The sequence below is a fragment of the Agelaius tricolor genome, unplaced genomic scaffold, assembly GCF_023055355.1.
Source record: "Agelaius tricolor isolate 1412-34295 unplaced genomic scaffold, bAgeTri1.0.p SCAF_1, whole genome shotgun sequence".
Classification (NCBI taxonomy): domain Eukaryota; kingdom Metazoa; phylum Chordata; class Aves; order Passeriformes; family Icteridae; genus Agelaius; species Agelaius tricolor.
This window is the reverse complement of record NW_027269261.1, coordinates 18,449,628-18,464,165: the sequence shown is the minus strand read 5'-3', so window position 1 is coordinate 18,464,165 and position 14,538 is coordinate 18,449,628. Positions and strand designations below refer to the sequence as shown.

At 42.4% G+C, this 14,538-nt stretch overlaps 1 protein-coding gene across 2 annotated transcripts in view; it reads right to left on the bottom strand.

Annotated features, from left to right (window-relative positions):
• AIDA (axin interactor, dorsalization associated) overlaps positions 1-14,538 on the bottom strand; it is a 53,596-nt gene that overhangs the window by 16,561 nt on the left and 22,497 nt on the right. The window contains exons 8-9 of one of the 2 annotated variants that reach the window (XM_071425590.1): positions 12,863-12,985; positions 1,515-1,696 (exon numbers count right to left, since the gene is read on the bottom strand). In XM_071425590.1, coding sequence (XP_071281691.1) covers positions 1,656-1,696; positions 12,863-12,985 — 164 coding nt within the window. In that variant the 3' untranslated portion in view covers positions 1,515-1,655. Of the gene's footprint in view, positions 1-1,514; positions 1,697-12,862; positions 12,986-14,538 lie in introns of those variants that run through there. The other variant, XM_071425581.1, reaches the window with a different exon arrangement.

Genomic DNA, 14,538 nt, shown 5'->3' with positions numbered 1-14,538 from the left:
TGCCATTACCCAGGAAACAGCAATTGTCCAGCCCCACACAGTGAAAGAAACGTTCATACATATGCAGGGTTACAAAAGAAATCGGGGCACCTCTGCCTCAGGCATAAAAAACTGTATAAAATAGCCTCGCTGCATTTGTGAACAGAGGGAGATCCAATGTGATATAGGTCGGATTGAGGTTCACCCAGTGTTCATCCCAGGCCCAGGATCCCAGGCTCGACACTGTCTCTTTGGCTGTGGGTTTTTGAGGACTGCAACTTGGTTGTGAAAATAAAATCTTTTGCATTTATCAATTTGGATTTCTGGCTGATCATTTATAAAAAGGTGGTGTCTTTTTACCTATTATTAACATAGCAAAACTGCATAGTTCACTGAGAGTAATTAGATAAGTCATAAATTCACAACTCTTTAGCTTACATTCAAGACAAACCTTGAACTATATCTGCAGTCATTATTTTGAGATTTAACTATAATTAATATATAAACTCACTGTCAGCTTTATCGATTGCTTGCTTTTTACTCCATAGTTCTAACAAGGTAATTATATTGTAAAGATTTCAGTACAGTTGTTTACTTGCATGTTGTTTATTTTGATGTTTAACTATTATATGACAAATTTTCAGTAACCTTTTTGTAATAATAGAGTTTAAAAATGTTAATTCTTATTAAGACTGATTTTTGTTTAGTCTCGGTGATGTTAACTTTAAGTTCTTTTAGATATATTTATTAAGGTTAAGTTTTAGTAAAGTTGATTTTAAATATTGTAGAAGTATAACTGTTTGAGGTATAAGATATAATTCCTTTGCTATATAAGTGAATGGCATAAAGATTGAGTGAATTTTTATTAAAATTTCCTCATTTAAATTACAAGATACACCTATTTTGCTATAGAAATAAGAACAGGTTTTGCTATTTTATATATCAGAAGTAGTACTGAAATGGAGGTTCACTTAAGTTAGCAATATAAATTAAGCATTTAAATTTTAGCTTGTAGAATGATGTGTTAAATTTTAACCTTTTACTTAAGAAACCTCTGCCATGGTACAAAGAGCATAGGAAAATTTCTGAAGCTTCTTGCAATAAAGAACAATACTGGGAGAAGACCAAGGAATGCAAGAAACCTAGATGAAGGAGCTCCTCTGTCTCCAAGCTGTTCAAAATCACCAGACGTACTCAGATAAACACCAAGGGACCACAGTGCATGCGCAAAGAAGTTCAAAAGTTCAACTGTGAGAAGACCACGGCCTTCAGCCTCAGAAACCACCGAAAGACCCCAGTGCAGCCGCCACTGTGAACAAGGCATGCTCATAAGGGTGTGGATCTAATTACCATGCGAGGCAAGGACAGGCGGGGCCAGGGGTTGAATATGCATGAAAAGGTTGTGCAATGTGATGTATATGAAACACCTTTGTAAATAAAGATGTGGCTCAGACCAGGGCTCAGGGCACAAATTTTCACAAGAGCTATCTCACTTGTGCTGGGCACTGACAATACATACCCACTTCACAACTACATCACGTTGTGGAGCCTATTTATTCCGTGTATCACTTCATTTGGCGACTCTGGTGGGACCGACTGCTCACCCACTGGTCCAGTTGGGGGCACACTCCCTTCAGGCGTGCCACAGGGCTCTTCCCCGGGAGAGACTCTGTGCCTCAGCTGTACACTGCGGGGGGCAGACCACAGCCCACTGCGACTGCGGACAGAAGTGGTATGCGTTAATTTCCTTTTTTTTAGGATTGGCTATTGATAAGTCGCATAGAGACGTCTTTGCACACAGTTTTGCCCAGGGGGCTTGCAAGCAACCGCCTCCCAGGGGAGAGGCTGGCGTTGGGGGGTCCCCAGCTGATAGAGCAGCTTTTGGAGCAGTGGTTTGAACTGTGATTGTGTGGTTGTTACACCCGGGTGTGTCTGCTTGTATGTGTGTGGGTGCGAGTGAAACAGTGAAACATGCGTAAGATCTTGGTTTAGTTTCCCTAATAACTGTGGCTTTTAAAAGAACATTTCAGGGGCACCAGGTGGTGCGCGCTGGGTGCTTCTCAGAGACCACTGCTTTAAGGGGAAAGGCAGGTGTTGTGCAGGCCGGCGCTAGCGGGTGCGGGCAGTGGCTCCCCAGCCAGCACTGTCTGAGGGAGCAGGCAGCATATACGCCGCATGGGCTGGCTCTAGTGAGCGGGGGGAGCGTGGCATGGGGGCATAAGCTGGGGCTTGCAAAATTGGTCTAGGTGTAGCTGGCTGATAGTGCAGCTAGCGGGTGCACGTGCATAAGCTGCGGTTTGTGGGGTTGCTTTGAACGCTGCCAGCTGCTAGCACAGCTAGCAGGGGCATGGTACAAGTTGGGACTTGCAAGCACCGCTTACAAGCATCACTAGTTGCTAAGGGGCAGGAGCCAGATGAAGGTAGCCAGCAAGCCCAGCTGGGCTAAGAGTTAAGTGTTTGCTGAGCAGCAACACTGCCCTTCAGTGTTGAAAGCTGTTACTGGGAGATCCTTTGCATTAAGGGGTTTACTGCTTGCCTTTTTTATAGCTGCAAGCAAGCGGTGATTTGCCCACAGTGGCTGCTGAACTTCGAGCCTGGGCCAAGAGAGCCTGGCCTCCGAGACAGGCTCTACACAGATCATTTCAGCTTGAACCAAGTCAGTCTCTTCACTCAGAAGGGGACTGGGTAGTCATAGATCGGGTGGATGGAAGGAGAGACACAATGTTCTTGGGAGGGATATACCAAAGTTCAACAAGGAACTATCTGGCCTTTGACTGGGAACAACACCCAGTTGAAAGAGTGCTTAGAAACCCCTTGAGGTGGGGGCTGGAAGGGGTGGTTCCCTGTTTCGTGTGTGGATTGACAGTTTTTCACTGAGAGCCAGTCTGGCACACAGCTTGGGCTCTCCTTCAATGCAGAAAGTGTCAGAGGAGGTGGTATTATATTTCATATAGACGGAGACCCACGTGCCATGCGTGTACCCCCGAACTGCTGGAATACTAAAACCAAGAGGTACATGCAAGGTGTGAAATAGTGAGTTTAATCTGTGAAAAAAGTCATCTAGTCCCTTAGACCTGGGAAGTTTTTGAAGAAGATTGGGAAAGGGTAAAGGACTGGCACAGCCATATGAAAAGGAAGAACTAACGAATTTTTTTTTGCTGTTCTCCCCAGTGGCTTGGATTGAACCTTTAGGAGTAAAAGTTGATGGTTGATTATTATCTACTAATTAATAAATCAATTATTATTACTTTAATAGTAATAAAAAGAATTAAAGTATTATTCGCTGTTATTTATTAAATTGTTTATTAATATTTTTAATATATTTGGTTATTTGATAATTTATTACATTTTCATTTTGACAAAAAGTATTGGTTTTCAAGACTCCTATTTGAACATTCGCAACTGAGTAAGCTAAGCTTGCTCCAAAAAGAAATAACGGGAGCCAGGCAGAGTAAGGAAATGCCTAAAGCCAGTCTATTAGGGTGTGTCTTAGCACACTGGAGAGAAATAGCAGGCAAAGGGGGCACAGAAAATAAAAAAAGCCTAATTAAATATTGCTCCCATTGGTGGCCATTAGATCCTCGCCTAGAGGATGGGGCAAGGTTGGCCTCCTACAGGTACATTGGAATATAATACCCCGTTACAGCTAATGCTGTTTCTACGCAGAGAAGGGAAATGGGAGGAGGTTTCTTATTGTGATATGTTTTTCTCCCTTCGAAATAACCCTGACTGGCAAAGGGACTGTGGCATCAGGGCCCCCTCTGACCCCCTTGTTCTGGCTCTTGAAAGAGAAAACAGAAGCAAAATGGGAGAACATAAACAGTGCTGCTTGGCCCGTAGCATAAGACAGAGATGCACCAGGACAGATAAAGATTATCGTGCAGCATTAGAGAAAGAACAAGATCTAGCTGACCTATTTAGCCCTCACTTGGGAGGGCAGGGGGGAAGGGGTAGGGACTTGGGAGGGGCACCAGCACCACCTCCCCCACCTATTCCTCCTACTACTCCTACTCCTACTCCTTCTCCTCCCTTGGAGAAGACACCAGCTCCAACCCCTCCAGGCTTCCCAATAGCATCCCGAACCAGAGGACAAGTACTGCAGGCCCCTTTGCAGGAGACAGTAATACCAGGCGGAGAAAAGATATTGATTAAGGTGCCCTTCTCCACCCTTGATTTGGAAGCATGGGAAAGGGTTGCGGGAAATTACCCAGTAAACACTGCTAAACATCTATGATACATTATGAAACAGCACAATCCAGACTGGGGTGATATTCAATTGTTATTAGATGTGTTCACTGAAAGAGAAAACCAGCTGGTTTTAAAAACAGCAGGGGACCTGGTAGCAGACCACTTTAGACAACAACAAGTGGATCTAAAGGAACATTTTCCACTTCAGGACCCAGGCTGGAACCTGAACCTACCAGCAGAAAGACAGAGGCTAAAGAATTATCAGGATTGGATTATACTGGGAGTGGAAAGAGCAATGCCTAAAACTATAAATTGGTCAGCTTTATATGCTATTAAACAGGGACCCTCAGAATCCCCCACAGAGTTCCTAGACTGCCTGAGAAATGCAATGCAACGCTATACACCACTGGACCCTGCATCTGACGTGGGGATACAACAACTAATTAATCCATCTTTGGGACAGTCCACAGGGGATATTAGGCACAAGCTCCAAAAAGTCCAAGAAGAAGATGATGCACAGAATTTAGAAACTTTATTGGGGGAGGCTTGGAGAGCCTTTAGCAACAGAGAAGAGGGGTAAACGAGAGATGAAAAACTTAATAGCAATACTGCAGGAGGAACAGAGAGAAAAACATGAAAGCGGGCAGGGACCACCCAAGCAAGGCCCTCCTCGATTAGGCAGAAATCAATGTGCAAACTGTAAGAAACAGGGCCATTGGAAGAGGAATGTCCAGAATGGAAACAGAATGGTCAAGGGAATAAAGGAGTGGAGGGATGGTTGCCCATGTGCAAGAGAATTAGGGGAGACCAGAGGAGACCCCAGCAGGCCCTCTGGTTGTAAAACTGAAGCTGGGAGAAATGGAAAAAGAAGTCAAATTCCTAGTTGACACTGGGGCAACGTACTCGGTTCTAAATACAGCCCGGATACCCATAGGGGATGATTATGCTATGGTTACAGGAGCGACTAGCAAAACTGAAAAGGCATTTTTTTAGGCCGCTAAAATACAAACTGGGAAAGCAGTGGGGAATCCACAAATTTCTATATATGCCCAACTCCCCTGAGCCACTTTTGGGCAGAGATTTGCTGGGACAATTGCAGGCAACTATTACATTTGAACATGGGGAAATGACTCTGGAGGTAAATGAACAAAAGTATGTAGAAATATTGAGTTTGATATTAATCACTAGCAAAGTCACAAGGGAAACTGAAATCGATGAAGAGATAATGAATCAGGTGTTCCCTGGGCTATGGGCCTCTGATGTACCAGGGAGAGCGAAAAACGCTCCTCCTATGCAGATCAAGCTAAAAGAGGGAAAGCAACCTGTCAGGGTTAAACAGTATCCCCTGAGGAAGAAGGATAAGGAAGGAATTAGCCCAGTAATTGAGAACTTTTTGCGTCTAGGATTTTTAAAAGAATGTCAATCTGATTTTAATACCCCTATCCTACCGGTCCTCAAACCTGATGGGTCGTACCAGTTAGTACAGGATGTGCGAGCCGTGAACAAGGAAACTGAGGTTCTGTATCCTGTGGTGGCCAATCCATACACGTTATTACCTTGCTTAACACCCAAACTAACTTGGTTTACCATTTTAGATTTGAAAGAAGCCTTCTTTTGCCTTCCTATCCATGAAACCAGCCAGAAAATTTTTGCATTTGAATGGGGAAGTCCTAAGAGCGGGCAAAGAACTCAACTTACATGGATAGTACTCCCACAAGGATTTAAAAACTTACTCACTTTGTTTGGAGAACAACTTGCAAAGGAATTAGAGACCTGGGAAGCCCCTCCAGAAGCAGGGAAGCTGCTACAATATGTAGATGACATCCTGATAGTCACACGGACAAGGGAGGCATGTGTGGCCTGGGTGGTAAGCCTCTTGAACTTTCTGGGGCTCCAAGGGTACCGGGTTATCAAAGAAAAAGGCTCAAGTAGTAAAACAGAAAGTAACCTATCTGGGTTACGAAGTCAGTGCTGAACAACATACCCTGGGCCAGAGCTGGAAGGAGGCAATAGGCCAGAGCCCAAAACCTCAGACTGCAGAAGAACTACGAACTTTCCTGGGGATGATGGGGTGGTGCAGGTTATGGGTCTATAACTATGGACTGTTTGTTAAGCCCTTTTATGAACTTATTGCAACTGAAAGCAGGGACATCCAATGAACAAAGGAAGCTACGCAGGCCTTCCACCAGCTGAAAAAAAGGCATCATGTCAGCTCCAACTCTGGGATTGCCAGACGTGAGTAAGCCTTTCCTTATGTTCTCCCACGAGAAACAAGGAATCGCCTTGGGGACATTAGCACAGGACCTCGGGCTGTATCGGGCAGCAGTTGCTTACTTCTCTAAGCAATTGGATGCAGCAGCTAAAGGGTGGCCTGGATGCCTCAGAGCTGTTGCAGCAGTTGTATTGAATATCCAAGAGGCACGTAAATTCACCCTGGGCCAGAAAATGATTGTGCTCATATCTCACACGGTGTCCGCAGTGCTAGAGGTGAAAGGCAGGCATTGGCTTTCCCCAAGAAACAAAGATTTCTGAGATACTGAGCTATTATGGTGGAGCAAGATGATGTGGACATAGCGGTGACTAACATCATCAATCCAGCCTCCTTCCTCAGTGGAAACCAAGGGGAGCCAGTGGAGCATGACTGCCTGGAGACTACCGAGGCAACCTATTCCAGCCACCCTGACTACAAGGACACTCCTTTCAAGAATGCAGAAATCTGGTTTACTGATGGAAGCAGTTATGTCATCAGTGGAAAATGACGTGCCAGGTACACAATTACTACCTGCAAGGAGGTAACAGAATCTGGACCCCTGCCAACAAACATCTCTGCACAAAAGGCCGAGATGATTGCTCTAACTCGGGCCTTGGGATTGGCAAAAGGGAAAGAAATAAACATACATATAGACTCAAAGTATGCATTTGGAGTAGTGCATGCTCATAGAGCCCTTTGGAAAGAAAGAGGGCTGCTGAACTCTCAAGGGAAAAACATTAAACATGCATTAGAAATACTGCGACTCCTAGAAGCAGTGCAGTCACCAGAGAAGGTGGTGATCATGCACATTAAGGCATATCAGAAGATAAACTCAGAATTGGAAGAAGGGAACGAGCTGGCGGATAGGGACGCAAAAGAAGCAGTGAAAAATGAGGTAATAACTGAGGCGACCCTGATTCCAGATGGGCAAATTTCCCTTGAAAGTAAGCCAAAATACAACAAATTAGACAGAAAATTGATCTATGAGCAGAAAGGAGCCTATAACCAAGAGGGATGGGCCACCATAGAAGGAAAATTAGTTATACCCTCCTATTTATTACGGTCCCTAATAAGGGAGGAACATCAGAAAACACACTGGGAAATTGATGCCCTACATAAATATCTAAATGAAAGGATCATTGCTAGAAATTTACGAGCCGCTACCACCCACGTGACTTGACAATGTGACCTTTGCCTCCAGACCAAACCCAAGAATATTCCCAAACCAAAACTTGGCCAGATTGGGAAGGGCCATGGACCTGGGCAGTAATGGCAAATTGTTTCACGGAATTGCCAAGAAAAGGGGGGGTGTAAGTTTTTACTGGTGCTAACAGACACCTTTTCAGGATGGCCAGAAGCATTCCCCACCTTTAGAACTTCTAAAGCTCGGGAGGTAACTAAGGTATTGGTACAGGAAATCATACCACGCTTTGGAGTCCCGGCCACAATCTCCTCAGATAGAGGACCATATTTTATCACAAAATTAGTGCAACAGGTTAGCCAATACTTACTTGGGCATAGACTGGGAGCTTCACACCCCATATAACCCACAATCAAGTGGTCAGGTAGAGAAAATGAATCATTTGATCAAACAACAAATTAATTATACGACTGGGACAAGAGGCTAATTTGCCACAGGCTCACTCCCTCACTCCCTCCCATTAGGGCTGCTGTGGATTCAAACCAAACCCAGGACTAAGGAAAAACTAAGTCCCTTTGAAATACCTTACGGGAGACCATATGGGGTGCAGAAGGGAATGTCTGCCCAGGACGTATCGCTAATCTCCTACATGATCGCTCTGACCAAACAACTTTGAGCAACTGAAAAATATGTGGCTGGAACTCGGGGTATGGGGCTCAATGCACCCGTACATGACCTACAACCTGGAGACTATGTACATGTTAAGTCTCTTACAGAGAAAGCCCTGCAACCACAATGGGAGGTACCGTACCAAGTGCTCCTTATTACCTTCACTGCAATCAAGATTAAGGAACAAAGTGCTTGGATCCACCACAGCCATGTTAAGAAAGCTCCAGAAGCCCCTTGGAGAATAACACTGGGTAATGGTGAACTGAAACTGAAACTTACCCGGACAAAATGAATGCATCATGGTGGGTGGGGATTTTTGCGTAAGTGTTGTTTACAATCATAGTTGTATGTCCAAGAATTAGAAAGTACTCCTAGCCAGAGCAATGCTGAATGGCCTTGGTCCCAAGCCTTTTCTCAATACACTGGATCCATGGGAAAACCTTCCGATATAAAAGGTTTAAACCTAACAACTGTGGTCATGCGCAAAAACCAAATATATAAAAGGCAGGAATGGCAGAAACAGAGGTTGTGGTCACTTCAAGGGACCATAGGGGAGGTAATTAAGAGAGGGTGCCAAAGTGTTAATGAGACTACCCATAGTAAAGCAGCCCAAATCAGTGTAAATAAGCGCCGGAAGATTTGCAATCGTCCAAATGAATTAGACTGTTGGTACAACTCCACATTAAGACAAACTGTCGATGTGGTTTGCCTCTGGGCCCGCAACAGTATTGGGCTGTCTTTCAAATTTAAAATAAATGCTATAGGCTAAGCCCGTTACAATCCACCCCAGCACTCAAGTACAAACCCAAAATATGCCATTTAAGCATGAACCTAGGGTTTATGAAATCGGCCCATGTGTAATAAGGAATATGGGTCAACTGGTATTTAATCCAGAATGTCCCTTAAACGTGTCGAACTGTCAATGCAAATTAGTATCTCGACAGTTTATCCAGCTTGTTCCCCCTTCCTAAGGTCATCCTTCAAGGGATGGACAAGATGGCTACAAAAACAAGTACACTTCAGAGACAGAATGCAGAGGGATTTAACTGGGATGGTAGCGACTGGGTTAGGGGTTTTGAATGGGACTGACTCAGAAATATTAATGAATAAATTAGCTGTAGCAACCAGCAATTGGATATAATTAAAACAGCCTTTACAGTCATCTCTACTGGCATTGGGAAATAGTCAGTGGCAAGTCTCGAGGGTGCTGCCAAAATGGAGAGAAAGTAAAGATCAAGACCATAGCTTAATAGCAGATGCATTAAAGGGGGCGCAGGATAACATATCTTTAGCCCTTAGCTGTATACAAACACAATTAGGGGTACAGTCAACAGTTGCTTTAATCATAAGAGAAGGAGGTAAAGGGGTGTTTCCAACTGAAGTGCGAAAGGTTGTCTGGGACAGTGCTACAGATTTTGAGAGAGATTTCCAATCTTGGTGGACCATGGTAAATTTTATGTATAATCCCACCACTAACACAGCCACTGCCTTTGTGCTCACTATACGTAATGCCACAGTTCACGCTATTCACCCCATTGTTGCTTTAGGGTTAAATCACAAGGAGTCGGTATTATACCCCTCGGAACATAGGGTATGGGCCTGGAAAATCCAGGGGAAATGGCAAACCGTAAACTTGGAGCTTTGCATTGCTCAAGAACAACAGGAATTCATCTGTGAGAGCAATTAGATTAGTGCTCAGGACATATGCCTTGACACTGACCAAGGCATCTGCCACTTCAAGATCCACCCGGATACCAACCAATGGACTGTACTAGTGTACATAGGTAGTGGCTGTGTGTGTTTAAGGACTGTGTGTGATTTCATAGAAACTGATAAGAGCAAGGTACCCTTATCTGTTAGGAATCATTCCAATTTTTGGATTTGCAACTTTATTAAGGTTGCTGGGTGTGACTTTGTATATTCAGCACCAGTCATATCCCACCAGTTAATAAAATCAAACTCCACAACGTACAACGAGTTACCACCCACACCCATTGGAATGAATTTAACCCTAGTGAAACAAATAATGAAACATCAGGATCTAATCAAAATTGTAAAAGAGATTCAAAAGAATGGGCAGAGAACTCTAGTAACTGTCCATCGTGAGTAACAGAGTCCTGCGAAGATTAAAACAAGATACAAGTCATAACTGGTGGGATGCACTATTTGGATGGTCACCAACCGCAACTGAGATCACGAATACTTTATGTCACCCCATTATAGTTTTATTAATTTTAGTTACTGTAAGTTTAATGATGTCTATTTTAATACTCATGTGGAATTGGAGAATGTTGAGATGTGTGGCCATTTTGACTTCACTCTCTAGAACTCATGGAATCTTGCTGAAGGAGAACTGTTATTATAGCAGGTCAGAATTTAGATCAGGGCCCCTGTAGTAAAAGAGTTTACTGTATTTTAAGAAAAGAGGGGGACCAAAATGGAGGTTTTGGGGGTTCGCTTAAGTTAGCAATATGAATTAAGCATTTAAATTTTAGCTTGTAGAATGATGTGTTAAATTTTAACCTTTTACTTAAGAAACCTCTGCCATGGTACAAAGGGCATAGGAAAATTTCTGAAGCTTCTTGCAATAAAGAACAATACTGGGAGAAGACCAAGGAATGCAAGAAACCTAGATGAAGGAGCTCCTCTGTCTCCAAGCTGTTCAAAATCAACAGACGTACTCAGATAGGCACCAAGGGACCACAGTGCACGAGCAAAGAAGTTCAAAAGTTCAACCGTGAGGAAGACCATGGCCTTCAGCCTCAAAAACCACTGAAAGACCCCCGTGCAACCACCACTGTGAAGAAGGGCATGGATTTAATTACCATACGAGGCAAGGACAGGCAGGGCCAGGGATTGAATATGCATGAAAAGGTTGTACAATGTAATGTATATGGAAAACCTTTGTGAATAAAGATGTGGCCCAGATTGGAGCTCAGGGCACAAGTTTTCACTAGAGCTATCTCACTTGTGCTGGGCACTGACAATACATACCCACTTCACAACTACATCACGTTGTGGAGCCTATTTATTCCACGTATCGCTGCAGTACTGAAGAATGAGTCTCCTTTTTATGACGGTAATTAGTTATGAGTTATTTAATGTTTTCTTTTACTTTTTTGCTTTAATGTCATATATGTCTAGGAAAATATAATCCCAACTTCTTAAGAGAATTTCTACTGATATATTAAGTGGCGCTGATTATGCTGTTAATTTTATGATATGAATTCACTGAATTTACTATAACAAGCATTACTTTTGTCTATGGTACCATTGACTAACTATAAATGAGAAAGCCAGCTACTTTACAAACCTTCACTTATTGTTGTATAGCTATTCATAAGACATATATTATTTTTCTAACTACTAAGAGGTTTCTAAAATATATTAAAAAGACTCTTCCAGTTAAGAGCCTGGACCCCAGCCAAGTCCTGGCCATAACTAGTAGAGAAAATCTTCTGCACCAAAATTATATTCAAGTAATTCTGACTTACCAAATTTGGACCTATAATAGCTAAACCTCCTTTTAAGGTGAACTTGGAAGTCTTACCCGGGAATGATTTTCCAAGCCCTCACTTTAAAAAATAAAGCTTGCCAAATATTACAGACTCTAAGTAATAGTACAATAGTAAAGAAATTTATAAAGCATTGTTTTAAATCACCATTCTGGTTTTCATATGCCACTAATTGTATCTATTATCTGATTTATTTTTACTTAGTATAAGTTTATTGTTATGTTACATATTGTTTTGTTTTTATGTCACCTTCATGTTCATAACAAGAAACATACATGTTATTAAAAACAAAAAATTAGGGGGGAATATAGCTCCTCCAGAACTTGACACTAAAAGAATTTTTTTGGAAACCAAATTAAATCATATCCAATTGAATCCCATACCTTCCTGAAACACCTTTGGAACTCCAAGAATTAGAGTTCCTGGGTTCTTTAAAATTGGATTTTTGTGTTAATTTTAAATACATGGGAAGAAATCAGTCTAAAGCTTGGGATGTTTCTCCCTATCATTCCATCTATAAGAATCAAGCGTTTTGGTACAATTACACTTCTGGCAGCCTTTCTAAATCCAGTAATGCGGCTGCCATCAGGAATGTTTATAAAGATCAAGCCTTTTAGTGGCTGGAGTTTTTAACTAAAATATTCTTTTTAGGATAGGTGTGTATATGGTAATTTTGATAATAATTGTATTAATCATGATACCTTTCAATGTGTGCAGAGATTAATTAATAAGGCCATTAAAAGAGTATTTTTGGTCAAAAGGAAACATCTGTCTTGGGCGACACAAGAAAGATGATGGACTTTGGACCTGGTTAACATAAGAGATTTGATAACAGAATGCCCTGGCAAAAACAAATGGAACTTTAAAAATTAGACCTAGACTGCAAGAAAATTAAATCAAATGGGTTTACCGGAAAAAGAAAATCCCATTAAATTCTGCAAGCAAGGGAGGTTGTTATATGCATAAGTTTGTGTATGTGATTTTAACCTAATCATTGTAGTACACATTACTAGTCTCCCTGAAATTGTATATAAGCGTTTGTATCCCACAATGAAATCAGATTCTGATCACCGAGTCAGTCTCCCTGTCTCTCTCCATTGCCGACATGGTACCACATACCTTTTGTTAGTCTTTCAATGTGTTTCTGAATCTCAATGTCCACATTAAAATGGACATATGTGTCCTCCTTCCTCAAAGCCACAGGAGTATCCTGCACAGGAGTCAGATCTATCCCATTCAAATCTGCAGGAAAGAAACAGTATGAGAATAGCAGAAGCTTCTCAGACTTCAAGGTTCAGCTTTAAGAGATTTAAAAGTTTCACCAAATCCTGCCACACAAAGTTAATCCACACCTGGATGTTTCCACAAAACCTAAAAAAGGGGCAATCATAGCCCTTCACAATCAGTTAATTTTCTTTTTGAGTACAACACGAAAGCAGCTAAAGTTCTAGCAGTATTTCAGATAAAAAAATGTAGTTATCCCTCTTTTTATTTTTAAGAGTGCATTTCTTTCTGCTGTCAGCAAAAGATTCCATTCCCTGTGCACAAAGGACTCCAGAAGAGCTCCAGGCAAGTGGGATACACACCAAAGACAGCTGTCCACACAGTGTCTGCAGGGCACAAATGGCACAACTCACACATCCTGTGTGTGCCCTGCTTTGCCCCTAGACACAAGGACTATTCCGCTTGGGTTTTCCACAGAGGCATTGTAGGGCTTTGGGTTGGACTCCAGCTCTCAGCACCAGCCCTGGTTTTGCTGCTCTGGCATAGCCAATATTGTTTCTCACTAAGCCTCTGCTGTTTCCAGGGGTATATTTGTCCTGTCTTTCCTCTCATTCCTGATCCCTTTCCCTTGGGCAGAGGAAGTTGCTAACAATGTGGCCAAGATTACAGGTATGGAGTGCACATGTTGTGCTTGGAGCTCAGGCTGAGGCCCTGGAGCACCAGTGATTCCCTTCATCCATGATACGGGCTGGGATTGCCAATGCTGCATTAGGAACAAACCTCACTCCAAACCTGCAGAAGAGCAGCTTGGTTTAAAACCAAGGAAATCAGCTACTAAGTGTCTTCAGACTCCTAACAGTGAAAAAATTGAGTCCTCAGAGTTACTTTGCCTAACCAAAAATCTCAGGAAATAAAAGTATCAAAAGACACCATTAGCAGACTCATCCATACACTGCCCACACTCTCACTTTTTGATCCTATTTTCTACGTCATTACTTGGCAGCCACCATTTATAGGTAAATGAGTTTGGAAACAGGGAGCATCATGTTAACAGAGATTTGTTGAGAAAGCAAGCCCAGCAATAGAGAGTGTCTCCCTTAGCTCTGGAAGGGAAAGGAGAGCTACAGCAGCAGTTTTAGCAACGTACAATGAGACAAACACTTCAGGGGCAATGAACAAGGAATGTTTGCTTTACAAGCCCTGGTATGTATTCAAGGGATATTTGATGCTGTGAACCTTCCTCCTGCCAGAGGATGTCTGGTGGAAGAAGCACTGATCACACATCTAACAAGTGTTTCAACCTATATTTAGTATCCAATAGCATATCTCAAGAGGACACATACAAGGTCATTATCACAACTAAAAATAACAAGAGGCTCAGCTACAGATTTTTACATGAGAAACAAAAAAAAAATACTCTGCCTACATTTAAAAAATGTAAAGAGAATCCAAAGTAAAGCAGAACACAAGGGAAGGGCAAGCAGGTTTGACTACAGAGGCTTCCTGCTAAGTGCAAAATGGGGATATTGATACTCTCATTAGAAAGAGTGTGAATATGAAAAATCTTAGCC